Here is a 27,909-nt window from a genome sequence, read left to right on the forward strand (position 1 = left end):
TCGCAGGGATAATACTAGTGTACAGTGTAACCTCAGGGAATAGTCCTCTGAATCATTGCAGATGGTGCAATGCTACCTCTGGACAGTTGGGATATATATACAGGTAACATCCAACTTACGACCGGGTTCCGTTCCGACAAAACGGTCGTAAGTCAAACGGTCGTAAATCTAAATACATTCAAAATGGCTGCCGCAAGGTTTATACGACAGGATAGTATCTGATGTCAATCCGTTGTTTTTAAGCAATGTTTTCAATTGATTTCTATTATATGCCAAAATGTTGACAGTTCATTTAGAAATCTTAGAACTTTTAGTTTCAATTTAATCATTTTATATTTGGTATTATCGATCTTTATTACTGTGTAGGCGCACACGCTTTCTACTGACCCAAATACGCACGGCTTCCCACGCATGCGAGCTGTCCACTCCTGTACGACTGAGAGCTTACACAGACCTTCCATTGCCAGGTTACTATTGTACTACAGTTTACAGACTCGACAAAGCCCAAAGAGTCAAAGCAACATGGCAGTCTTCTTAGGAATCTTGACTATTGAAACACATGAAAGCATTTGAAATCATCTCAGTATTGAATATCTCCCATTTCTGAGTGAAAGACAATAACGCCTGGTAGCACCGGAGACTTGAAAAGAGAAGACGTGACCTAAATGCACCAGTGCGGTTTCTATATAGCTGAACTTATTTGTTATCCAAGTGGATGTAATAGGAGTGACCTAAGACTGGTGAGCTCGAGAAAGAAACCACGCAAGGAGTCAACTTCTTTCAGATAACAAAATGGCCTCTTAAAGGACAACCGACACCATTTTTATGATTCCTTACTGACATCAGAAAAACGTTTTATAGCATCTAAAAGACCCAAAACACGCAGGCTGATATTTTTAGTCAAATGCAAAACACCAATAAAAATGACTTCAAGTGTCCAAAAACTGCCACGAATCATCTCGAAACTGTGGATTTTCAGAAAGTACCGCCCACAGTTTGTGACGTCACGCCACGTCGTCTTGCCTTGCTCAAGAAACAAAACAGTGGACTCACGGAGTTCAGATTCGGAGAAGATGCTTTCTTGTTACTCATCCAGTTATGAATAGGATTCAAATAGTTCTGAAGAGGAAGGCATAAATGTTTGCAATCGATTAAAGAAGTCCTTCCGTCTCATTTTGAGGCTTCTGGACTCCAATGTAGCCCAGAAAATACACAAGATGGCGCCCAAGCGCCATTGGAAATGGGCTGTTTTGTCTGCTGGGATTTTTTGTCTACTAGTATCAAATAAGGAGGGCGGAAAAAATCGTCGGCACCGCCCTACCCACTCTCGAGGACTTGCACACTGCAAGAATCCAAACTAGGGCGCGGAAAATCCTACTGGACCCTCCGCACCCTGCCCGCCACCTTTTCCAGCTACTCCCCTCAGGCAGGCGCTACCGATCCATGCGCACCAAATCCAGCAGACATTTAAACAGCTTCTTCCCCCAAGCCATTAACTCTTTCAACAGTAGCCAAAATGGAACTGTATAGTGCCACTTCGCAGTTTTTTTGACAACGATACTAGAGCAGCGTGTTCTACCGGAAACAAATTCCTTGTGTGTTCTACATACTTGGCAATAAAGATGATTCTGATTGTGATTCTGATAATAGTCTTGGAGCAACACACAACGATTCACCATCGCGTTATTTATGTTTTTTCCTTGTAATTTTGCCATCAATACGGATCAACACGAAGTTTTCAGACCAAACAAAGTACCCAAAATGCATCGTGTGTCGCTTTCTCGGTCAGGGGCGTTCCCTCCGTGACGTCACTTAGGGCATCGTCATCAACTGGAAAACAAGACTTCCTGAATATTCAGCGCAAGTCTTAAAACGTAAAATATAGCTATATGTGGTGGAATCTTTGTAAAATGCACTCAGTAGACGTCATTTGAAGTGATTTTACAAATTATGGACGCAACTTGTCGGAGGCGTCGGTTGTCCTTTCAAATATGGCTTATTGTCATTTGACCCAAACATACTGCATACTGCTTGAAGAAAAGGGGCCCGAAGACTGACCCTTGAGGATCCCTCCAGGCCCATGAGCCCCATTTAAAATTGCATTTTCAGTGTAGCTCTATCTTTTGTTTCTATTTATAATTGTTTTTTATTTCTTGTATTCTATTTGTGATTGTATTTTATTTAATATAGTACCTATGCTTGTCTGTGACTGTAAAGTGTCCTTGAAACCTTTGAAAGGCGTCTAAAATGTCATGTATTATTCTTCTTCTTATTATTATGATCATCTTATCAAAGTTTTTATGTGTTTTCTTTGTGTTTTCAGGGGTAACCACAGTTCTCACAATGACGACCCTGAGTATAAGCGCTCGCAACTCCCTTCCCAAGGTCGCATACGCCACTGCCATGGACTGGTTCATTGCTGTTTGCTATGCCTTTGTCTTCTCTGCTTTGATTGAGTTCGCCACAGTCAATTACTTCACCAAGCGTGGCTGGGCTTGGGATGGAAAGAGTGTTGTGACTGACAAGGTGATGAGAAAAAACACTTTCGGCAAAAATGACATTACCAATGCGAGGAACATAAGCTTAGAAAAATCTTATATATGTATACCGTATTTTCCGGTGTATAAGGTGCACCCAAAACCCTTGAGTTTCTTCAAAAGATGACTCTGCGCCTTATACTGCGCCTTATATGTGAAGTAATATTATGCCCCAACAGGTCGAGCAACTACTGTCAGCAGCTATGATTGGCTAATGACTAGCCAATCATAGTTCGGGAAAACTCAGACCTTGACCAGCACCTTTAAGTAGTCATTGGTACCCCTTTTGGGTTGCTAACTTGAAATCTGATTCGTTAGAGCAACAGTTTCATCGACATATTGAATGCTACAGGGCCTGCAGAACTGATTGTGAAGGCGTCCAGGTAGATTTCTGACCCTGGTAACAAATGATGACTGAAATGTGATTGGTTAAATGCTTAAATATGAAAACACATGTCTGGAATCAGCGTAACAGGGGAAAAGTAATGAAAGGAAGCTGTTGGAATTATTTAATAAGAATTAACAGACAAAATATAATTCACATCAATCCGTGATTCCGATATTTTTAGGCCAGCAGAGAAGGCTTTGCGGACCTTGACGGTCCGCCACTGTATATGCAATATTAGAATATAAAAAAAGTTTGGTGGATCGTGGGAGGAATAAAATAAGACATTGTAGTTCGAGTCTAGGATGTTTTCTTCTTGATGTCGATGTATAGTTGACGTTGTACGAGATATCTATATCAGAATATTGACATTTGCATCTACAGTGATACTACGGTTTACAAACCCCTTGGTTTACGAACTTTTCGGTTTAAGAACGTTACATGTATGAAAATTTTACCTTGGCATACAAACTATTTTTCGGGATGCACACGGAGCTGCCACAATGAGTGATGTGTCGTTTGTCAACAAGCCCGTTCTCCTAACAACAAAATGGCACCCGGCTTGTTTTGGTCCTCTATTCCCCGCCCGCAGTCGTCGGTTAAAGCCACGTGATTGGTCAAGAGCGCAGCAGTGGGGGGTTACAGACAGAGAGAGAGTGAAGCTATTCTCCCAAAAACAAAATGGCAGCCGACATATTTTGTCCTCTATTTCCCGCCCCTCGTCTTCGGTTAAACCCATGTGATTGGTCAAGAACCCATCAGTGAAGGGAGGTGGTTGAAACATTAAAGAGAATAGAGAGAGAGTGATAAAATGGATAGAAAACAGTAAAATTTGGATTTGTTTCAACTTTGAAACTTTCAAAAGCAGAGTGTAGACTGCAAGGTTAAAATTCCCAGCAATCAAGCTCCACAAATAACCCGCACAAGCCATCTGTACACTTGATGCAAAAAGCTATCAATCCAGCTAAACAAAACACAATTGATGAGGAACAAGGTAAAATTATCGCAGAGAAAGAAGGCTACGTTCCTCATCAAGAGTTTAATGCTGATGAAACCGGCCACTCCATTCCGTCAATGACCATCACATAGGTAAATAAAATGACTTTATTATACAGTATGGTTTATTTCTTTAATTATAATACCATAGTACATTTATTATACATAAAATAAGGTATATTATGTGTCGTATTAAGCCTTAGAAAATTAGAAAGTAGATAAGTATGTTTTATTGGGACCTGGGAACGGATTATTCTCATGTAAATGGTTTCCTATGGGAAATTAATTTTTGGGATACACACTTTTCACCTTACACACTCTGTCTGGGAAGCAATTTAAGTTTGTAAGCCAAGGGATCACCGTACTTGTCTTTTCAACATTTGAGTTGATACTTTTGATCTCTTGACAGAAAAAAGAACGGGCACCTGTGATCAAGAAGAACAACGCCTATGCCGTAGCAGTGGCCAATTATGCGCCTAATATTACCAAGGACTCCAGCACACTTCCAACCATCGCCAAAGGAGGCGTTCTGGAACCCAGCAAAGTCAATGCAGACGGCAAGATCCCCGACGGCAAGAAAACATTTAATAGCGTGAGCAAAATTGACAGGATGTCAAGGGTTTTGTTTCCTGTCCTTTTTGGTTCTTTCAACTTAGTTTACTGGGCCACCTACTTAAACAGAGAACCCGTGATCAAGGACATGGTACCCTCCACTTAGAGGCCGTTTTTAACAAGTTCTGGTCAGGATGGGGGGGCCTCAGAACCAAATACCTCCAGCAACTGTATGTAAGGTACGTACAGTACTGTTGCAGAGTGATGTCCTGGATTGCATCGTGATCCTCGAAGCTCCAACTATTTTCTACTACATCGTCTGCAGCACCTTTTGACAACTCGTCTTTTGGAAATGTCTAGTAATTTAAAGGACAACCGACGTCTCCGGACAAGTTGTGTCCATAATGTGTAAAATGGCTTCAAATGGCTTCGACTGAGCGTATTTTACAAAGATTCCACCGCATATAGCTATGTTTTACCTTTTAAAACTCGCGCTGAATATTCGGGAAGTCTTGTTTTTCAGTTGGTGACAAGTCCGTACGTGACGTCACTGAAGGAACACCCCTGACCGAAAAAAGACTTTGGTCTGAAAACCTCGTGTTGCACCAAAAAGCCGCCAGAAGAGGGTGACCAAGCTCCATGGAAGGAATTAATCAGCCTGTAGAAACGGGCTAATTCCCTACAGAGCTTTGTCGCCATTTTCTAGACATTTCCCACCCCTGATGCCTCAAAATGACACGCAAAAAATGCTTTAATTGATTGCAAACAAGTATGATTTCTTCTTCAGAACTATTTGAATCATATTCATAACTGGATGTGTAACAAGAAAGCATATTCTCCGAATCTGAAGTCATTGTTTTGATTCTCCAGCAATGCAAGACGTCTTGGCGTGACGTCACGAACTGGGGGCGGGACTTTCTGAAAATGCCCAATTCGCAGCTCAATTTTTTGCAGATTTTGGACACTTTAAGTCATTTTTATTGGTGTTTTGCATTTGAATAAAAATATCATACTGCGTGTTTTGGGTGTTTTAGATGCTATAAAACGTCTTTCTGATGTCAGTTAGGAAACAAAAAAGTGACGTCGGTTGTCCTTTAAATTCCCATTTCAATGTGTGATGACTTTTACTACAATGTGTATTTCCTTGAGAAAAAAAAGTTTTTTTCTAGTTGAAATGTGTGATCACTGTGGATATCAATGTAAACACAAAGATTTACAATGATTTGAAGTTATTTCTAAATACAGACACTCTCCACTCTACAAACGAGATACGTTCCGAGCAGGCGTTCGTAAGGTGAATTTCATCGTAAGTTGCTTCCGTGCTATATTTTGTATGGAATACGGGTAACATCCGATTTACGACCACCCATACTTACGACCATGACCGCCAGAGACAGAGGTCCGTGCGGGATGATATACAGTAAAGGTCTCGTTATATCGATAGTACCGCTTATTACGATACTATTTCTATGAACGCAAGGAGAAAATTACATGCACACAGGATCGGATATATCGATAGTCCAGTTATATCGATATTTTTTCCGACTCCTGAGAACATCGATATAACGAGACTTTACTGTATTAAGTTACAGCACAAAGCGCTGGTCCCAAGAAGAGGACCAGGGGAATAATAAAAAATAAAGAATACCAAAAACGACGAGTGGGGGGGAGCAATGGGAAACCCGACAATGACGAGAGGCAACTCACACATGGTGGTGCAGAAACGGAACAATAATAATAATAATAATAATACATTTCATTTATAAGCGCCTTGCAAAACTGGTTGGGCTCGGACGTAGATATAGAAAGTCCAGGGTAATACAAAGTACAAATACAAGTTGACAGCGTCCCAATTTCGTACCCGCTGTCCTGAAGAAGGAAGTGGTGGGTGGAAGCGGGGAGGCGTAGCCCCGGCCCCAGCTGTCAATCCGAACGTGACAATCGGAGGAAGTGGGATCGCCGCGACTCGAACGCCAGGTCTGGCTCTCACGGTCGGCGTTGCCGCCTCTTTGAGACAGGTGATCTCTTCCGGCTTCTCCGTTAACAAGGAAAGCGATTTTTGGACAGCTCGCATGCGTGGGAAGCCGTGCGTATTTGGGTCAGCAGAAGGCGTGTGCGCCGACACAGTAATACAGATTGATTATAGGAAATATAAAATGATTAAAATGACACGAAAGGTTATAAGATTTAGAAATAAACTGTCAACATTTCGGTATATAATAGTATTCAATAGAAAACGTTGCTTAAAAACAACAGATTGACATCGTATACTAATAGTATACGATACTATCCTGTCATATAGGAGATGCGAGCGTGTCGTCATTTGTTATGATCACGTGATCCTCGCGTCAGCCATTTTGAATGCGTTTCGATTTACGACCGTTTGACTTACGACCGTTTTGTCGGAACGGCCCCCGGGTCGTAACTCAGATGTTACCTGTGTATGTATAAGTCAAACACTAAACACAGACGCTCTAACAGTCGTAAAATAAATTCACACCTACTGTAAAGTATGACGACATATATCCTTGGGTCATCAGTAAGCTATTACTGAATCTGCTGGCACGTCATTACCGAATGACGTGCCATTACTTGATGTTATGTATCGCCATTCGCCTCCTCATCAGAGCCTCAACTGGGAAGAGGGATTTCCTCCCCGCCCACATACACGACACAGCCAATCGTAAGCGAGCTCGTCCAGAAAAGGGCGCGCAATACAAAATCTAATTTACAGCATCTCTGTCGGAACATGTTTTTGAATTATAGTGATACCTCAGCTTACGAACTTAATTGGTTCCCAGAAAGTGTGTGTAAGGCGAAGTGTGTATTCCAAACATTAATTTCCCATAGGAAACCATTAAACTGAGAATAATCCGTTCCCAAGTCCCCATAAAACACAACGAAATAACCCTTAAAACTACACATAATATACCTTATTTTATGTATAATAAATGTGATATTATATTGTAATAAAAAAATAAACTGTACTGTATAATAAAGTCGTTTTATTGACCTTTGTGATGGTCGTTGATGTAGTTGCCTCTTGTTGATATCCGAGTGAAGTTGCCGTGCTTTCCCCTCATCCACAATGTCCCCTGCTAGCTGCTTTTCATTAATCCAAATCAACAGAAGTTTTCAACCTATTTTCTTGCCTGAGACCGTTGCTTAGATAACATAGAAACACCCTTAGCCACACGTAGCAATGGCTGACTTAGCATACTCGTATTAGGACGCTAAGTCACACAAACGCACACCTTGTTTGTATTTTTCGATGATCTCCTTCTTCTGTTCGGCCATCATTTTCTTTTGTGTCCTCTTCGACTTAACACTAGCCTGAGGTGGGGTCTTTTTCGGTCCCATAATAGCAAAGGTACTCCACTCGATAACAAACAGTGTCTGCACTCAAAGGTTGACGGTGTGGAAAACTAGTCCTGTGTGGTTTTATTCGTCCTCCGAAAACTAGTTCATATGCCAATTATTCAATCCTAAAGTGTTCGTAAGCCGAGGTATCACTGTACCGTACCCGCAAAAACGTTCGTATGTACCGTAACGTCGTAAGTTGGGGATTTTAGATTGTGATGTAATCAACACCATTCACTTGATGTTGTTTTCTTTTTAGAGGGAACGATATAATCAAGTTTTACACTTTGCTGACGTTTTTGTTTTGCCATTCAAACATGGCCAGATTGATTCTATCCAAACCAATGCAAAAACAACAGTTGTATAGTATTGTTACAAAATCAATGTTTTATTACCTGTGCCATGACTATAAGTATGAGGTTGTTATGAACATTAAAAAAAAATCATATTCAGTGTTTTCTAGGCTAAAATGCACATCTATATTTTATTATAATTGCAAACAAAATTTGAACAAAAGTTAATTAATGTTAATTGACAAAAGTTAATTAATGTTAATTGCAAACAAAAGTTGAACAATGACAATTTACAGCCAGGTATATTCAAAGCTGACATATGTTTACGAGACAAGCCTTAAGATACATTTTCACATAGGGATGACATGGCGGAAGAAAAGGCAAGGGAAGTTTAATCAAACAAAAAATAAGAATAATAAAACAGTAGTGAGTGGTTATGGCGGACATTTTTGGATCGCAATTAAACTACAGTGATACCTTGGTTTACGAACTTAATTGGTTCCCAGACAGAGTGTGTAAGGTGAAAAATGTGTATCGCAAAAATTAATTTCCCATAGGAAACTATTAAAATTAAAATAATCCGTTACCAGGTCCACATAAAACATTATTTTCTACTTTCTACTTTTCTAAGCCTTAAAACTACACAAAATATACCTTATTTTATGGATAATGGAATGGAGTGGCTGGTTTCATCAGCATCAAACACTTGATGAGGAACGTAGCCTTCTTCTTTCACCATCTTGAGGAACGATCCCTTGTAGCTGCTTTCTCTGCCATAATTTTACCTAGTTCCTCATCAAGTGTGTTCTGTTTAGCTAGGTTGATAGCTTTTTGCATCAAGTGTACAGATGGCTTTTGCGGGTTATTTGTGGAGCCGGATTGATGGGATATTTTAACCTTGCAGTCTACACTTTTTGCATAAAGTGTCTCAAGGAGCTCTGGGTTGTACATCTTGGAAGTTGTGATATTGCAACAGCAACAGATGTAGGCAGACGCACTCGAAACTTCATTAATAGCTGGTTCCTTTGCTTGTCTTTTCTCTCCAAATTGAACTGATGGCTAGTGCGGGTTATTTGTGGAGCCCGATTGATGGGAATTTTAACCTTGCAGTCTACGCTCTGCCTTTGAACTATCAAAGTTGAAACAAGTCCAAATTTCACTGTTTTCTATCCATTTTGTCACTCTCTCTCTGTCGCCTGCCTGTCTCTTTAATGTTTAAACCACCTCCCCTCACTGCTGCGTGCTTGACCAATCACGTGGCTTTCACCGACGACTGGGGATAGAGGACAAAAACATTCGGCTGCCATTTTCTTCTTAGGAAAACTCAGAACGGGCTCGTTCGCGAACGACACATCATTCATTGTGGCAGCTAAGCGTGTGTATCCCAAAAAATAGTTTGTATGCCAAGGTTAAATTTTCATAAATTTAACGCTTGTAAACCGAAAAGTTTGTAAGGCAAGGAGTTCGAAAACCGAGCTATCACTATATCTTACCTTAACCTTACAATCGTCAATTATCTTTCCCAATTCACATCATGTTTCCAATCAGATGTCTCTTGGTAAGGAAATGGTTTTTTGCAAGACTAAACTAAAACAATACACTTGTATTATTCTCATAAAGTATGAAATATTTGTGCTGTGTTCATTTCATTTTATTTATATTTTAATTGCTGCAGTAACTTGAAATGAAAATATTTTAGATGGACTGTAAAAACAAAACTGTTTTTTTCTAGTGTGATAATGTGAAAGGATAAGGTAGTGTTATTTATTGTTTTGTGTGTGTGTGTGTGTGTGTGTGTGTGTGTGTGTGTGTGTGTGTGTGTGTGTGTGTGTGTGTGTGTGTGTGTGTGTGTGTGTGTGTGTGTAAAACATTTTTACTGACATTAAAAGAGAATAGTGTTTTCTGAAGAGAAAAAAACCCAGTCCAATATCAGTAGCCACATCTTTTGCCTTGCCGTTCAGTATTTTTGTTTAAAAAAAAAAAAAAAAAAAAATAGTTTATTTTTATTTCATTCTTTATTCCAATTTTGCATGATATTAAAAAAAACTTGCTTGCTTTACTTATCTTAACCAACATTCCTTATTTGCAGGCTTATCCTTTTGGCATTTTATTAAAAAAAATCATATACATTTCAAATAAGAACGATTGTTCACAAAGTCGTTGCGCTCATTTTCTAATAAAACATATCGCCTTTAAAGGATTTTGATACTTGTTATTTTTTTAGATTTTTTAAATAAAATTCATGTTTAACAAACTCTTAAAAATGGGTTTAAATTCTGGGTTGATGTTTTGATTTCGTAAAAAAAAAAAACAATCAAAGATAGTTGACAGAGACGTTCGGTCGGACACTGTGGACGAAGGCTCGGACCCAGAAAGATTGTCTTTACTGCCGGCAGGAGATGTAGCCATTCATGACAGATGTCTGAATTCTGCAAGCCCTCTGCCAAGCTATTTATTGAGATCATATGCAAATTAAAGTGATACATTAGTAAAACATAGTTTTCTTGATGAGAATACCACACCTCTTGAGTTCTAAGCATGAACAGGTCTAAGCAATAAAACATTGTCTCTTCCATGAACTGATAATTTTGTAACCTGGCTAATGAGCTCTTCCTGGGAACGAGTTTCAAGTCGGAAATTGCTTCGGTGGTAAAGGAGTTTCCCAAGTCCTAAATTCTGTCCAAGGCCAGATCTCCTAGATGAAGATGGCAGTTTAACAAACTGTCTGTTGACCTCAGATTGACCCCAGGTTGTCTGAGCTTCAATTGTGTATTCGAGTCACACTTGTTGACTAAGCATATAACAGGATGAAACTTTTAAATATGATAACGTCTTATTCTCCATCATTAATCAAACTGTCAATGTTGTAAAATCCTTATTATCCTAACAGCCAATTTTAATACAAAGTAAAACAAAAAAAATGTTGACGCAAAAGTTGCTGCCTCTACAGCAGCTTATGTATTTTGTTTTTCTACTTCTTCCTTTCCTTTCCTCTTACTTTCATCACTTTGCTGCTGTGAAATGTACATTTCTCCACTGTGAGACTAATAAAGGTAAATCCAATCCAATCCAAGTGTTAAGGTAAGTAAAGGACTGCATATTATGATGATTATGATGAGAGTTTTGAAGGGCGCTTATAAATGACATGTATTATTGTTATTATTATTTTTTAATTTTTATTTTTTATTTTGATTTTATTTATTTATTTATTCATTTTTATTATTTATTTTTCTATTTATGTTTTTTTTTTTTTTTTTTTTTTAGTTTGTTTCTTATTTTTATTTTTCATTTTATTTTTATCTTTATTTTTATTTTTATTTTTATTTTTTTTATTTGTTATTTATTTTTTATTTTTTTATTTTTCTTTTTTTATTTGTATTATTATTTTTTTTATCATTATTATTATTCTTATTATTATAAATCACTCAATCCTCCAAAAATATTGACAGAGGCACAAATCAGCCCATTTCCAACAGAGCTTGGGCGCCATCTTGTGCATTTTCTGGGACGCTACATTGGAGTCCTGACGGCTCGAATTGATACGGAAGGACTTCTTTAATCAATTTGCGAACATTTATGCTTTCCTCTTCAGAACTATTTGAATCATATTCATAACTGGATGAGTCACAAGAAAGCATCTTCGAATCTGAAGCCATTGTTTTGATTCTAGAGCAAGGCGGAGACGTCCTGCCGTGACGTCACGAACAAGGGGGCGAGACCTTCTGAAACTGAAATGATTCAGCATAAACATTTCTTCCAAAAATCAAATTTTCGGATTATGGTGTCGAAAGGGTTAATTTGTCTTTATCTCACAATGCACTAACACATTAATTAACATTCCTTAAAATGTCTTAAAGGCATTAAAACATATATTTATATATATTATATACTATTTATATTTTGAGGAATGAAAGGTATGACAGGCAGAGAAAGTGCTTTGAAAAAATATCTATTTCGAGCAAAGACTGTTCCCTGAGAAGCAGTTTGTTACTATAGCAACTGGCATCCGCGCGCATGTGTGTGTGCGTGTGCGCGTGTGTGTGAGAATCAGAATAATCTTTATTACCAAGTATGTAGAACACAAGGAATTTGTTTCTGGTAGAACACGCTGCACTAGTATCGTCATTAAAAAAAAATGCAAAACGCACTACAGTAGGCTGAGTGGTAGTGATGGGAATTCCGGCTCTTTTCAGAGAGCTGGTTCTTTTGGCTAGGCTCACTAAAAAGATCCGGCTCTTATGGCTCTCAAATGGCTCCACAGTTTCTTTCTTTCTTTTTTCTTTTTGCTTAAATTAACTAACTACCAAAAATCATTTAAAATTATGTGAAAAACGAATTACTCATGTAAAAAAAACACGATATAAAATATTTTTATTGATATGGCTCCATTTATATGTGCACAGAGAGCGTCCACTAACTTTCACTTTCCCTGTGGTTACTGTGGTCTGATGATCAGCTGTCACTAATTTGCTTTTCATATTAATAATGCTATCATACCAACTAGTAAAAAACACAATAATCGAATCATAATAACAGTATATGTGTTAACATTTGTCTACCTGTCTACCCTAACGTCCCCCCTCGCCCCGTTCTCCTCACTGCTGCGTGTGTCTGTAATTCTCCCCTCCCTCCCTCCTCTACCGCGGCTATCGACCAATCACGTGTGGCTTTAACCGAAGACTAGGGGACAAAAAAAGTCGGCTCTCTTCGTTCACTTCAGAGATACTGCTCTAAGAACCCGCTCGTTCACGAACGACACATAACTGCTGAGAAGGCAGCATTTCCAGCTCTCTGGCACTGATATTACTAATACTAATACTAATGCTAATACTAATACTAATACTACTACTACTACTAATAATAATAATAATAATAATAATAAGGAATAAGCGGTACGGAAAATGAGATGAGATGAGATAATAACAATACTACTACTACTACTACTAATAATAATAATAATAATACATGACATTTTAAGCGCCTTTCAAAGCTCTCAAGGACACTACAGTCACAGACAAGCAGAGGTACTGTGATAATAATATAATAATATAATAATATAATATAATATAATATAATATAATATAATATAATATAATATAATATAATAATCAGAATCAGAATCAGAATCAGAATAAGAATACTTTATTCGTCCCGCAATGGGGAAATTTTATTTAATAATAAAATATAATCACAAATAGAATGCAATAAATAAAATACAACGTATTTGACGGTTTGTACTATCTGGATTTACCATTTTGTAATGAGTATACAGCACTGTACTGTACTGTACTTTTGTTTGTACAACTCTTGGTGCGAAAACTACATTTCCCACAATCCTTTGCGGTTGAAACGTCACACTCAAGATGTCAGCGCCCGAAAGGTCCGTGTTCGGGTTTGTTGCGGGACTGAAAGCTTAAAAAAATCACGATTTAAAAAATATATATTAAAATAATATATTTCGCATTATTCTTAACATTTCATCACACTGCGTTAGCAGTGGATATTTTGCCGTGTACCTATTTTGCTCACGTTGTCGTATTTTTTTGTTAATTATGATTGTTTCTGTCGTCCATCGGTGGTGTGGAACGCCACAGTCAAGATGTGTTTTACTATTTAAAATATATAGACGGAAAATTCCGAGCCACGTTATGAATTATTCCGTTTTAAAACGTTGCTGTATGAAGAGACTGCCTGTTTTTTCGAATAATTTCAAGTTTCAGGTCATGAATCTCAGCACACAAAGCGACAAGGTAACACTAGTTGTGAAATAAAATATCTTGTTTTCTATTTAGAGTCCTAAATGTAGCATTAAGCAGATTTTGTGTTATTGTGTCATGTAGGAAGTCATTGACCTGTCCCAGTTTGCTGTGGATAGAATCAGGAATTTTTGCATCATTGCACATATTGACCATGGAAAAAGCACACTGGCTGACAGACTATTGGAAATAACAGGTATGTTTACAAACATGGCTGGATATCGAACCAACAATCAACAGTCGCGATTGATTCTATTTTGTGCAGTGATACATCGGCTTACGAACTTAATCGGTTCCCAGACAGAGTGTTTAAGGCGTAAAGTGTGTATCCCAAAAAATAATTCCGCATAGGAAACCATTAAAATGAGAATAATCCGTTCCCAGGTCCCCATAAAATATAATTTTCTACGTTCTAATTTTCCTTAAAACTACACAACACATACCTTCTTTTATGTATAATAAATGTGCTATGGTATTATAATTAAAGAAATAAACTGTACTGTATAATAAAGTCATTTTATTTACCTTTATGATGGTCCTTGACGGAATGGAGTGGCCGGTTTCCTCAGCATTCAACACTTGATGAGGAACGTAGCCTTCTTCTTTCACCATCTTGAGGAATGATCCCTTGTAGGTGCTTTCTCTGCGATCATTTTACCTAGTTCCTCATCAATTGTGTTCTGTTTAGCTGGGTTGATAGCTTTTTGCATCAAGTGTACAGATGGCTTGTGTGGGTTGTTTGTGGAGCCTGATTGATGGGAATTTTAACCTTACAGTCTACACTCTGCCTATATCAAAGTTGAAACTCTGTCACTGTCGTGTGCCTGTCTCTTTAAAGTTTAAACTACCTCCCCTCACTGCTGCATTCTTGACCAATCACGTGGCTTTAACCGAAGACTGGGGGTGGGGAATAGAGGACCAAAACAAGCCGGCTGCCATTTTCTTGTGAGGAGAACGGGCTCGTTCGCGAACGACACATCACTCATTGTGGCAGCTCCGTGTGTATCCCGAAAAATAGTTTGTGTGCCAAGGTAAAATTTTCATAAATTTAACGTTCGTAAACCGAAAAGTTGGTAAGCCAAGGGATTTGTAAACCGAGGTATCACTGTAACATACGTTTTCCAATCAGTTAGAATAATGTCAATATATTTTCAGTATTAAATGTCTTTATGTTGTTTAAGTGGACCGAGAAGTGTCTAATATGTCACCAGGCGCTATCGCAAAGACAGAAAAGAACAAACAGGTTCTGGATCGACTCCAGGTGGAGCGAGAGAGAGGCATCACAGTGAAGGCTCAAACGGCCTCGTTGTTTTACAGACAGTACCTCCTGAATCTCATTGACACACCGGTAAGTTTACTAGTGGATTTTGTGAAATACAAGGTGGTGGGCAGGGTGCAGAGGGTTCAGTAGGATTTTTCTGCGCCCTTGTTTCCATTCTTACAGTGAATGAGTTAAGTGTACGCAGTTTTTCTAGATTTTTATAGTCGCTATACATTTAGGATGGTCTGTTTCTGGTTGCTGATAAGAAAACAAATCCTGCTTTTCTTTAGAATCTTCACCCTGTAATAATACTCTTGATAATAATAATAATAATAATAATAATACATTTAATTTCTATGTGCCTTTCAAAACTCTCAAGTATACTTTACAGTCACAGTATTTTTTTGTGCGGGTGAGCAGCGGCAGCCATTCGCGCCAGCCCGGAGGCAACACAGCAGCAAAATTATGACAGGAAGAGGAAAGGAAAGAAAAGAAAAAATATTTTTAAAAAAGAAATAACAAATAATAGATTGCTAGCTACATAGCTAACTAGCTATAAGAATTTTTACCCACTTATAGATAGATAGCTAACGAGCGAGCCAGATAGATAGATAGCTAACCAGCTAGCTAACTAAATAGATAGCTAGCTAGCTAGATAGATAGCCAACTAGCTAGCTAGATAACTAGCTAAAGTGCCAGATAAATAACTAACTGGCAAGATAGATAGATAGATAGATAGATAGATAGATAGATAGATAGATAGATAGATAGATAGATAGATAGATAGATAGATAGATAGATAGATAGATAGATAGATAGATAGATAGATAGATAGATAGATAGATAGATTTAAAGACTTGTCTCTCCACAGGGACACGTTGACTTCAGCTACGAAGTGTCTCGTTCCATATCCGCCTGTCAGGGTGTCCTGCTGCTTGTCGACGCCAATCAGGTACAACTGCGGCGGCTTGGTTGTTTCTGCAAATGTGCGTTATGTCGATTTTTAACATTATCGATGTATGTTTCGTTTAAGGGCATTCAAGCGCAGACAGTGGCTAACTTCTATCTGGCTTTTGAAGCTCAGCTCACGATCATCCCTGTCATTAATAAGGTAATACAGTGATACCTCAGTTTACGAACCCCTTGGCTTACGAACTTTTCGGTTTACGAACGTTAAATTTATGAACATTTTACCTTGGCATACAAACTTTTTTTCGGGATACACACGGAGCTGCCACAATGAGTGATGTGTCGTTCGCGAACGAGCCCGTTCTCCAAAAAGAAAATGGCAGCCGGCTTGTTTTGGTCCTCTATTCCCCGCCCCCAGTCGTCTGTTAAAGCCACGTGATTGGTCAAGAACGCAGTAGTGAGGGGAGGTGGTTTCAACATTAAAGAGACAGGCAGACGACAAACAGAGAGTGACAAAATGGATAGAAAACAGTGAAATTTGGACTCGTTTCAACTTTGATAATTTACCTGCATAGTGTAGACTGCAAGGTTAAAATTCCCATCAATCAGGCTCCACAAATAAACCGCACAAGCCATCTGTACACTTGATGCACAAAGCTATCAACCCAGCTAAACAGAACACAATTGATGAGGAACTAGGTAGAGAAAGCACCTACAAGGGATCATTCCTCAAGATGGTGGAAGAAGAAGGTTACGTTCCTCATCAAGATTTTAATGCTGAGGAAACCGGCCACTCCATTCCATCAAGCCATCAACGACCATCACAAAGGTCAATAAAATGACTTTATTATACATTACAGTTTATTTCTTTAATTGTAATACCGCAGCACATTTATTATACATGAAATAAGGTATAGTTTGTGTAGTTTTAATGCTTAGACAATTAGAAAGTAGAAAATTATGTTTTATGGGGACCTGGGAACGGATTATTCTCATTTTGATGGTTTCCTATGGGAAATTAATTTTTGGGATACACACTTTTCGCCTTACACACTCTGTCTAGGAACCAATTAAGTTCGTAAGCCAAGGTATCACTGTACTTCACATATCAGGTGCACCTGTGTATAAGGTGCAGGGTCGTCTTTTGTAGAAAATCATGGCATTTGGTTGTGCGCTATACACCGCAAAGTATGTTACTATTCCTCCAGATTGATTTGAAAAACGCAGATCCAGAGAGAGTGGAGTCACAGATTGAGAAAGTGTTTGACATTCCTCGCCACGACTGCATTCGGGTAAGCGGAAGAACAATTTCGCACACACTTTTCATCTCCGTCACGTAAGTAGTAATTGTTTTGGTGAATTAACTCTGTTTTTTTTTTTCCAGATATCAGCGAAACTGGGTACAAATGTTGAAAATGTTCTCCGAGCCGTTGTTGAGAGAATTCCACCGTAAGATACCGCCCAAGAAAGCTTTTACAGTGATACCTTGGCTTACAAACTTAATTGACTCCCAGACAGAGTGTGTAAGGTGAAAAGTGTGTATCCCAAAAATTAATTTCCCATAGGAAACCATTAAAATGAGAATAATCCGTTCCCAGGTGCCCATAAAACATAGCTTTCTCATTTTCTAAGCCTTAAAACTACACGACATCTACCTTATTTTATGTATAATAAATGCGCTATGGTATTATAATTAAAGAAATAAACTATACTGTATAATAAAGTTGTTTTATTTACCTTTGTGATGGTCGTTGATGGAATGGAATGGCCGGTTTCCTCAGCATTAAACATTTGATGAGGAACGTAGCCGCCTTCTTCTTTCACCATCTTGAGGAATGATCCTTTGTAAGTGCTTTCTCGGCGATAATTTTACCTAGTTCCTCATCAATTGTGTTCTGTTTAGCTGGCTTGATAGCTTTGTGCATCAAGTGTACAGATGGCTTGCGTGGGTTGTTTGTAGAGCCTGATTGATGGGATATTTTAACCTTACCGTCTACACTCTGCCTTTGAACTATCAAAGTTAAAACTCTCACTGTCGTCTGCCTGTCTCGTTAATGTTTAAAGCACCTCCCGTCACTGCTGCGTTCTTGACCAATCATGTGGCTTTAACCGAAGACTGGGGGCGGGGAATAGAGGACAAAAACAGTCGGCTGCCATTTTCTTGTTAGGAGAACGGGCTCGTTCGCAAACGACACATCACTCATTGTGGCAGCTCCGTTTGTATCCCGAAAAATAGTTTGTATATGCCAAGGTAAAAATTTCATACATTCAACGTTCGTAAACCGAAAAGTTGTTAAGCCAAGGGGTTGGTAAACCGAGGTATCATTGTATTTGGGATTTTTACATAGCAATATTGAGTTATAATCACTGCAATTTTTTCCTCACGTTCCCTTAGGCCTACAGCAATTGTTCATGACCCATTCAAAGCGCTGGTTTTTGACTCTGATTTCGACCACTACAGAGGAGTAGTAGCTAACATTGCCGTGTTTGCCGGTCATGTCAAAAAAGGGGATAAGATCGTATCCGCACATCTTGGCAAAGCCTACGAGGTCAACGAGCTCGGACTTCTTTGCCCGCAAGAACATCCCACACAGAAACTGTAAGATACATTCTGTCTTGATTCACATGTTTTTAACAAAGCACAGTCTTCTTGATTTGAATACCACACCGCTGGATGTCCCATGTTACAAACACCAACATCCATAAAATACAGAACACAGACATTTTAATGGGTCGTCTTAGATTTGTAACCTGGCTAATGACCTCTTCCTATGAAGGAGTTTACCAAGTCCTAAATTAGTCCAAGGCCAGCTCTCCTCCATGAAGATGACCGTTTAACAAGCTGTGTCTGTTCACCTCAGATTGAACTCAGATTTTTCTGTGCTTCCATTGTGGGCCTTGTGTTCGGCCAACTGAGCATGAAACTTTTAAATATGATAAATTGTATTCTGTTTATTCTCTATCAAACTTCCAATACAAAAAACTTATGGACTCAAAGAAATTTTATAATTTCGGTTTTATTTTTGTGGGTTTGACTTTTGATGGAGAATAAGAAGTACTTAGTCATGCTTCGTCAACATGTGTGACTCGAATACACAATTGAAGCACAGACAACCTGGGGTCAATCTGAGGTCAACAGACACAGCTTGTTAAACTGTCATCTTCATCTAGGAGATCTGGCCTTGGACAGAATTTAGGACTTGGGAAACTCCTTATCACAGGAGTAATTTAGGACTTGAAACTCCTTCACAGGAAGAGCTCATTAGCAAGGTTACAAATTTATCAGTTCTTGGAAGAGACAATGTTTTATTGCTTACAGCTGCTTAGAACTCAAGAGGTGTGGTATTCTAATCAAGAAAACTATGTTTTACTAATGTATCACTTTAATTTGCATATACAGTGATACCTCGGTTTTCGACCATAATCCGTTTCAGAAACCTGTTCAAAAACCGAAACAGCACTTTCCATTAAAATCAATGTTAAAAATCTTAATCCGTTCAAAGTCTAGAAAACAACTTTTTAACTATTTCATCGCATAAACCGGATAAAAACTTAATAATAGAGCAGGTCATGTGTAAAATTCTGTAAAAACAAACTTTTATTTTCACCAATTTTCTTTCTGGCATGTTGGCACCTATCCCAGCTGTCTTTGGGCAAACACAGGGCACACTAACTTTTCAAAGCATCCTCTGCTTGCTTTAAAATCATACTATTCAGGAGATCTTAACCAAATGTGTCTGCATTTTCGCAAAAATAAAACGACAACACTATTAATGCGTCGGTCACAATGAGGAAGACGTGACATATGAGGAAGTGACGTATAAGGAAGCGGAGGGTAGTCGAGTGATCCATTCAGACGCACTCAGTTTGGTTGAGAACCAAATTTCGGTTGTATACTGGTGCATAAAAAATATGACATTTTTGGGTGAAAACCGAATGGGATGAGAACCGAGACGTTCGAAAACCGAGGTTTGACTGTACTCTCAATAAATAGCTTGGCAGAGGGCTGCAGAATTCAGACGTCTGTCATGAATGCCTACGTCTCCTGCCGGCAGTAAAAGACAATCTTTCTGGGTCCGAGCCTTCGTCCACAGTGTCCGATCGAACATCTCTGACAACTTCAAAACACCACCACAACTGTTTTCAACTAAAATATGTCAACAGAGAATGTACTTCCTGAGGCTGCTAAAGAAGCATGGCCTGCCACAGGAGGTGCTGCAACATTTCTACACGACTGTCATCGAATCCATCCTGTGTTCTTCCATCACCGTTTGGTTCGGGGTCGCCACAAAAATGGACAAAATCCGACTTCAACGGACAGTTAGGACGGCGGAAAAAATCATTGGCACCGCCCTACCCACTCTCGAGGACTTGCACACTGCAAGAATCCAAACTAGGGCGCGGAAAATCTTACTGGACCCTCCGCACCCTGCCCACCACCTTTTCCAGCTACTCCCCTCAGGCAGGCGCTACCGATCCATGCGCACCAAATCCAGCAGACATTTAAACAGCTTCTTCCCCCAAGCCATTAACTCTTTGAACTCTTTCAACAGTAGCCAAAATGGAACTGTATAGTGCCACTTAGCAGTTTTTTTGACAACGATACTAGTGCAGCGTGTTCTACCGGAAACAAATTCCTTGTGTGCCCTACATACTTGGCAATAAAGATGATTCTGATTCTGATTCTGATTACGCGGATGTGTTTGCGTTATTACACAATTTAAACCATTTTATAGGTTTTTGACATTTTCCGCTCAAAATACTGCACACAAAGGTGAAGAGGTTATCCCACACTTAATTTTGATAAAGTCTACATTCAAGCACTTTGATTTTTAAATAAATACAGCATAAAGTGTCCTTGAGAGTTTTGAAAGGTGCTGATAAATTAAACTAATTATTATTATTATTTTTGTAAGTGCAAAGTGGCCATACAAGTATATGTACCTAGCATTGTTCCGCAATACAATAATGCAATAAAGTAATTTGTCCACTTGTCTATTTCGATTTTTCTTATTATTGTTTTGAGATTGAGGTGATTTGTGTCTCAGGTTTGCGGGACAGGTGGGCTACCTCATAGCCGGGATGAAGGAGGTAAAGGAGGCGCAGATTGGGGATACCCTCTACCACCAGAGCCAGCCAGTCGAAGCACTGCCTGGCTTTAAGGCAGCCAAACCAATGGTGTTTGCTGGTAAGAATAAGTATAGGAATAAGAACGCATTTATTCGTCGCACAATGGGGGAAATTTACAGCAGCAAAAGGTGGGTTGGAGGGTCTTGCATGCACAAAATAATGTGGCAGTATAGTTCATGACAACTAACAAAATAACCAAAAAAAACGATGACTAAAAATGAACCAAAAATGCTTTGAAAAAAACAACATGGAAACAACGATATACTTCATTGTTTCTAAAACGTTCAATAATTACATCACAGTGGCGGACCGTCAAGACCTGCAAAGCCTTCTCTGATGGCCTAAAAATATCAAAATCACGGACTGATGTTGATTATATTTTATCCATGATTTCTTATTAATAATTCAAAATTGTCTTTTGGTTTCCTTTCATTACTTTAATAATAATCCATTTAATTTCGAAGCGCCTTTCAAAACTCTCAAGGTCACTTTACAGTCACAGGATCAGTTTTTCTGTGGGTGAGTAGCGGCAGCCACACGCGCCAGCGTTCACTCAACCCGGAAGTAACTCAAAAAGATAGCTAGCTAGCTAGATAATAGAATGCTAGATAGCTAATGTTTCCTGACTCAAATAGATGGCTAATAGATATCTAGCCATCTACTTTCCCCTGTTGAACCACTTACAGATATGTGTTTTCCTACTTAAGCATTTAACCAATCACATTTCAGCCGACATTTGTGACCAGGGTCAGAAATCTACCTGGACGCCTTCACAATCAGTTCTGCAGGCCCTGTAGCATCAAATATAGCGATGAACCTTGAGCTAATTCCCCCTTATCTACCAGCCATATTATCACAATTAAATACATTTCTAACTATCATCAACTAGCCACATACAAATATCCAAATACGACTCAGTCAGACTTTAGTCCGCTGACGAAGCCTCTTGGATAGGAGGCGAAACGTCCGACACCTTCAAAAAGTACAGATGACGGCTGAAGAAAACTTCTCATCGATGGACCACTCCTGTACAACTGAGAGCTTACACAGACGTACTATCTGTATTATCACTTTTAAAAAAATCTCTATCATCAACCAGCCACATACAAAAATCCTAATGGAGAATGTGGGCATCAATCCCACTGCCTCTCACATGCTAAGCGAGCTCTCTACCACTTGAGCTAATTCCCCCACATCTACCATTTGTATTATGACTATGAAAAAAATCTCTAACTATCATCAACTAGCCACATAGACAAATCCAAATGGAGAATGTGGGCATCGATCCCACTACCTCACACCTGATAAGCAAGCACTCTACCACTTGAGCTAATTCCCCCTTAGATACTGTCCCTATTATCACTATTAAAAAAAACTCTGTCGTCAACCAGCAAAATACAAAAATCCAAGTGGAGAATGTGGGCATCGATCCCACGGCCTCTCACATGTTAAGCGAGCACTCCAGCACTTCAGCTAATTCCCCCATATCTACCATCTGTATTATCACTATGTAAGAAATCTCTATCATCAACCAACCACATACAAAAATCTAAATGGAGAATGTGGGCATCGATCCCACTGCCTCTCACATGTTAAGCGAGCACTCCAGCACTTGAGCTAATTCCCCCATATCTACCATCTGTATTATCACTATGTAAGAAATCTCTATCATCAACCAACCACATACAAAAATCTAAATGGAGAATGCGGGCATCGATCCAACAGCCTCTCACATGCTAAGCGAGCGCTCTACCACTTCAGCTAATTCCCCCATATCTAGAACACGTATTATCACTATTAAAAAAAAAATCTCTAACTATCATCAACAAGCAAAATCCAAATGCAGAATGTGGGCATCGATCCCACTGCCTCTCACATGCGAAGCGAGCACTCTACCACTTGAGCTAATTCCCCCATATCTACAACACGTATTATCACTATTAAAAAAATCTCTAACAAAAATCAACAAGCAAAATCCAAATGGAGAATGTGGGCATCGATCCCACTGCCTCTCACATACAAGCAAGCGCTCTACCACTTTAGCTAATTCCCCCATATCTAGAACACGTATTATCACTATTAAAAAAATCTCTAACTATCATCAACGTGCAAAATCCAATAATCCAAATGGAGAATGCGGGCATCGATCCCACTGCCTCTCACATGCGAAGCGAGCGCTCTACCACTTGAGCTAATTCCCCCATATCTACAACACGTATTATCACTATTAAAAAATCTCTAACTAAGATCAACAAGCAAAATCCAAAAATCCAAATGGAGAATGTGGGCATCGATCCCACTGCCTCTCACATGCTAAGCAAGCGCTCTACCACTTGAGCTAATTCCCCCATATCTAACAACTGTATTATCACTATTAAAAAATCTCTAACTATCTTCAACCAGCCACACACAAAAATCTAAATGCAGAATGTGGGCATCGATCCCACTGCCTCTCACATGCTAAGCAAGCGCTCTACCACTTTAGCTAATTCCCCCATATCTAGAACACGTATTATCACTATTAAAAAAATCTCTAACTATCATCAACGTGCAAAATCCAATAATCCAAATGGAGAATGCGGGCATCGATCCCACTGCCTCTCACATGCGAAGCGAGCGCTCTACCACTTGAGCTAATTCCCCCATATCTACAACACGTATTATCACTATTAAAAAATCTCTAACTAAGATCAACAAGCAAAATCCAAAAATCCAAATGGAGAATGTGGGCATCGATCCCACTGCCTCTCACATGCTAAGCAAGCGCTCTACCACTTGAGCTAATTCCCCCATATCTAACAACTGTATTATCACTATTAAAAAATCTCTAACTATCTTCTACCAGCCACACACAAAAATCTAAATGGAGAATGTGGGCATCGATCCCACTGCCTCTCACATGCTAAGCGAGCGCTCTACCACTTGAGCTAATTCCCCCATATCGAGAACACGTATTATCACTATTAAAAAAATCTCTAACTATTATCAACAGGCAAAATCCAATAATCCAAATGGAGAATGTGGGCATCGATCCCACTGCCTCTCACATGCTAAGCGAGCGCTCTACCACTTGAGCTAATTCCCCCATGTCTACAAGACGTATTATCACTATTAAAAAAATCTCTAACTAACATCAACGAGCAAAATCCAAAAATCTAAATGGAGAATGTGGGCATCGATCCCACTGCCTCTCACATGCTAAGCGAGCGCTCTCCCACTTGAGCTAATTCCCCCATATATAACAACTTTATTATCACTATTAAAAAAATCTCTAACTATCTTCAACCAGCCACATACAAAAATCTAAATGGAGAATGTGGGCATCGATCACACTGCCTCTCACATGCTAAGCGAGCGCTCTACCACTTGAGCTAATTCCCCCATATCTGACAACTTTATTATCACTATTAAAAAAAATCTCTAACTATCTTCAACCAGCCACATACAAAAATCTAAATGGAGAATGTGGGCATCGATCCCACTGCCTCTCACATGCTAAGCGAGCGCTCTACCACTTGAGCTAATTCCCCCATATCGAGAACACGTATTATCACTATTAAAAAAATCTCTAACTATTATCAACAGCCAAAATCCAATAATCCAAATGGAGAATGTGGGCATCGATCCCAATGCCTCTCACATGCTAAGCGAGCACTCTACCACTTGAGCTAATTCCCCCATGTCTACAAGACGTATTATCACTATTAAAAAAAATCTCTAACTAACATCAACGAGCAAAATCCAAAAATCTAAATGGAGAATGTGGGCATCGATCCCACTGCCTCTCACATGCTAAGCGAGCGCTCTCCCACTTGAGCTAATTCCCCCATATATAACAACTTTATTATCACTATTAAAAAAATCTCTAACTATCATCAACGTGCAAAATCCAATAATCCAAATGGAGAATGCGGGCATCGATCCCACTGCCTCTCACATGCGAAGCGAGCGCTCTACCACTTGAGCTAATTCCCCCATATCTACAACACGTATTATCACTATTAAAAAATCTCTAACTAAGATCAACAAGCAAAATCCAAAAATCCAAATGGAGAATGTGGGCATCGATCCCACTGCCTCTCACATGCTAAGCAAGCGCTCTACCACTTGAGCTAATTCCCCCATATCTAACAACTGTATTATCACTATTAAAAAATCTCTAACTATCTTCTACCAGCCACACACAAAAATCTAAATGGAGAATGTGGGCATCGATCCCACTGCCTCTCACATGCGAAGCGAGCACTCTACCACTTGAGCTAATTCCCCCATATCTACAACACGTATTATCACTATTAAAAAAATCTCTAACAAAAATCAACAAGCAAAATCCAAATGGAGAATGTGGGCATCGATCCCACTGCCTCTCACATACAAGCAAGCGCTCTACCACTTTAGCTAATTCCCCCATATCTAGAACACGTATTATCACTATTAAAAAAATCTCTAACTATCATCAACGTGCAAAATCCAATTATCCAAATGGAGAATGCGGGCATCGATCCCACTGCCTCTCACATGCGAAGCGAGCGCTCTACCACTTGAGCTAATTCCCCCATATCTACAACACGTATTATCACTATTAAAAAATCTCTAACTAAGATCAACAAGCAAAATCCAAAAATCCAAATGGAGAATGTGGGCATCGATCCCACTGCCTCTCACATGCTAAGCAAGCGCTCTACCACTTGAGCTAATTCCCCCATATCTAACAACTGTATTATCACTATTAAAAAATCTCTAACTATCTTCAACCAGCCACACACAAAAATCTAAATGCAGAATGTGGGCATCGATCCCACTGCCTCTCACATGCTAAGCAAGCGCTCTACCACTTTAGCTAATTCCCCCATATCTAGAACACGTATTATCACTATTAAAAAAATCTCTAACTATCATCAACGTGCAAAATCCAATAATCCAAATGGAGAATGCGGGCATCGATCCCACTGCCTCTCACATGCGAAGCGAGCGCTCTACCACTTGAGCTAATTCCCCCATATCTACAACACGTATTATCACTATTAAAAAATCTCTAACTAAGATCAACAAGCAAAATCCAAAAATCCAAATGGAGAATGTGGGCATCGATCCCACTGCCTCTCATATGCTAAGCAAGCGCTCTACCACTTGAGCTAATTCCCCCATATCTAACAACTGTATTATCACTATTAAAAAATCTCTAACTATCTTCTACCAGCCACACACAAAAATCTAAATGGAGAATGTGGGCATCGATCCCACTGCCTCTCACATGCTAAGCGAGCGCTCTACCACTTGAGCTAATTCCCCCATATCTAACAACTTTATTATCACTATTAAAAAAATCTCTAACTATCATCAACCATCCACATACAAAAATCTAAATGGAGAATGTGGGCATTGATCCCACTGCCTCTCACATGCTAAGCGAGCGCTCTACCACTTGAGCTAATTCCCCCATATCGAGAGCACGTATTATCCCTATTAAAAAAATCTATAACTATTATCAACGTGCAAAATCCAATAATCCAAATGGAGAATGTGGGCATCAATCCCACTGCCTCTCACATGCGAAGCGAGCACTCTACCACTTGAGCTAATTCCCCCATGTCTAAAAGACGTATTATCACTATTAAAAAAAATCTCTAACTAACATAAACGAGCAAAATCCAAAAATCTAAATGGAGAATGTGGGCATCAATCCCACTGCCTCTCACATGCTAAGCGAGCGCTCTACCACTTGAGCTAATTCCCCCATATCTAACAACTTTATTATCACTATTAAAAAAATCTCTAACTATCTTCAACCAGCCACATACAAAAATCTAAATGGAGAATGTGGGCATCGATCCCACTGCCTCTCACAAGCTAAGCGAGCGATCTACCACTTGAGCTAATTCCCCCATATCGAGAACACGTATTATCACTAGTAAAAAAATCTGTAACTATTATCAACAGGCAAAATCCAATAATCCAAATGGAGAATGTGGGCATCGATCCCACTGCCTCTCACATGCTAAGCGAGCGCTCTACCACTTGAGCTAATTCCCCCATATCAAGAGCACGTATTATCACTATTAAAAAAATCTCTAACTATTATCAACAGGCAAAATCCAATAATCCAAATGGAGAATGTGGGCATCGATCCCACTGCCTCTCACATGCTAAGCGAGCGCTCTACCACTTGAGCTAATTCCCCCATGTCTACAAGACGTATTATCACTATTAAAAAAAATCTCTAACTAACATCAACGAGCAAAATCCAAAAATCTAAATGGAGAATGTGGGCATCGATCCCACTGCCTCTCACATGCTAAGCGAGCGCTCTACCACTTGAGCTAATTCCCCCATATCTAACAACTTTATTATCACTATTAAAAAAATCTCTAACTATCATCAACCATCCACATACAAAAATCTAAATGGAGAATGTGGGCATTGATCCCACTGCCTCTCACATGCTAAGCGAGCGCTCTACCACTTGAGCTAATTCCCCCATATCGAGAGCACGTATTATCACTATTAAAAAAATCTATAACTATTATCAACGTGCAAAATCCAATAATCCAAATGGAGAATGTGGGCATCGATCCCACTGCCTCTCACATGCTAAGCGAGCGCTCTACCACTTGAGCTAATTCCCCCATGTCTACAAGACGTATTATCACGTATTATCAGACGTAAAAGATGGCGCCCCCCTGTGTGGCTGCCTCCACAGCAGCTCTTTCCCTTTCTTGTCTACTTTTTC

At 39.3% G+C, this 27,909-nt stretch overlaps 2 protein-coding genes and 8 non-coding genes across 11 annotated transcripts in view; 2 read left to right on the plus strand and 8 right to left on the minus strand.

The window, feature by feature from the left end:
• Positions 1-11,313, plus strand: part of gabra2b (gamma-aminobutyric acid type A receptor subunit alpha2b) — a 38,343-nt gene extending 27,030 nt beyond the window's left edge. Inside the window, exons 9-10 of the mRNA XM_089019388.1 lie at positions 2,324-2,526; positions 4,328-11,313. Of these exons, the coding sequence (XP_088875514.1) occupies positions 2,324-2,526; positions 4,328-4,636 (512 nt within the window). The 3' untranslated portion in view covers positions 4,637-11,313. The remainder of the gene's footprint in view (positions 1-2,323; positions 2,527-4,327) is intronic.
• A 2,212-nt stretch (positions 11,314-13,525) lies between these two features.
• Positions 13,526-27,909, plus strand: part of guf1 (GTP binding elongation factor GUF1) — a 30,939-nt gene continuing 16,555 nt past the window's right edge. Inside the window, exons 1-9 of one of the 2 annotated variants that reach the window (XM_089019410.1) lie at positions 13,526-13,873; positions 13,964-14,075; positions 15,061-15,227; positions 16,012-16,092; positions 16,174-16,251; positions 17,258-17,341; positions 17,434-17,498; positions 18,445-18,648; positions 21,098-21,237. In XM_089019410.1, the coding sequence (XP_088875536.1) occupies positions 13,676-13,873; positions 13,964-14,075; positions 15,061-15,227; positions 16,012-16,092; positions 16,174-16,251; positions 17,258-17,341; positions 17,434-17,498; positions 18,445-18,648; positions 21,098-21,237 (1,129 nt within the window). In that variant the 5' untranslated portion in view covers positions 13,526-13,675. The remainder of the gene's footprint in view (positions 13,874-13,963; positions 14,076-15,060; positions 15,228-16,011; positions 16,093-16,173; positions 16,252-17,257; positions 17,342-17,433; positions 17,499-18,444; positions 18,649-21,097; positions 21,238-27,909) is intronic. The other variant, XM_089019417.1, reaches the window with a different exon arrangement.
• On the minus strand, positions 24,044-24,116 carry trnaa-agc (transfer RNA alanine (anticodon AGC)). Its single transcript has one exon. It is a non-coding gene; the product is annotated as a tRNA-Ala (tRNA).
• trnaa-agc (transfer RNA alanine (anticodon AGC)) lies at positions 24,192-24,264 on the minus strand. Its single transcript has one exon. It is a non-coding gene; the product is annotated as a tRNA-Ala (tRNA).
• On the minus strand, positions 24,637-24,709 carry trnaa-agc (transfer RNA alanine (anticodon AGC)). The gene has a single exon. It is a non-coding gene; the product is annotated as a tRNA-Ala (tRNA).
• Positions 26,399-26,471, minus strand: trnaa-agc (transfer RNA alanine (anticodon AGC)). The gene has a single exon. It is a non-coding gene; the product is annotated as a tRNA-Ala (tRNA).
• On the minus strand, positions 27,140-27,212 carry trnaa-agc (transfer RNA alanine (anticodon AGC)). The gene has a single exon. It is a non-coding gene; the product is annotated as a tRNA-Ala (tRNA).
• Positions 27,288-27,360, minus strand: trnaa-agc (transfer RNA alanine (anticodon AGC)). The gene has a single exon. It is a non-coding gene; the product is annotated as a tRNA-Ala (tRNA).
• Positions 27,437-27,509, minus strand: trnaa-agc (transfer RNA alanine (anticodon AGC)). Its single transcript has one exon. It is a non-coding gene; the product is annotated as a tRNA-Ala (tRNA).
• Positions 27,733-27,805, minus strand: trnaa-agc (transfer RNA alanine (anticodon AGC)). Its single transcript has one exon. It is a non-coding gene; the product is annotated as a tRNA-Ala (tRNA).

Source organism: Hippocampus bargibanti, linkage group LG02 (assembly GCF_051943395.1).
Source record: "Hippocampus bargibanti isolate YZ-2025 linkage group LG02, ASM5194339v1, whole genome shotgun sequence".
Lineage (NCBI taxonomy): Eukaryota > Metazoa > Chordata > Actinopteri > Syngnathiformes > Syngnathidae > Hippocampus > Hippocampus bargibanti.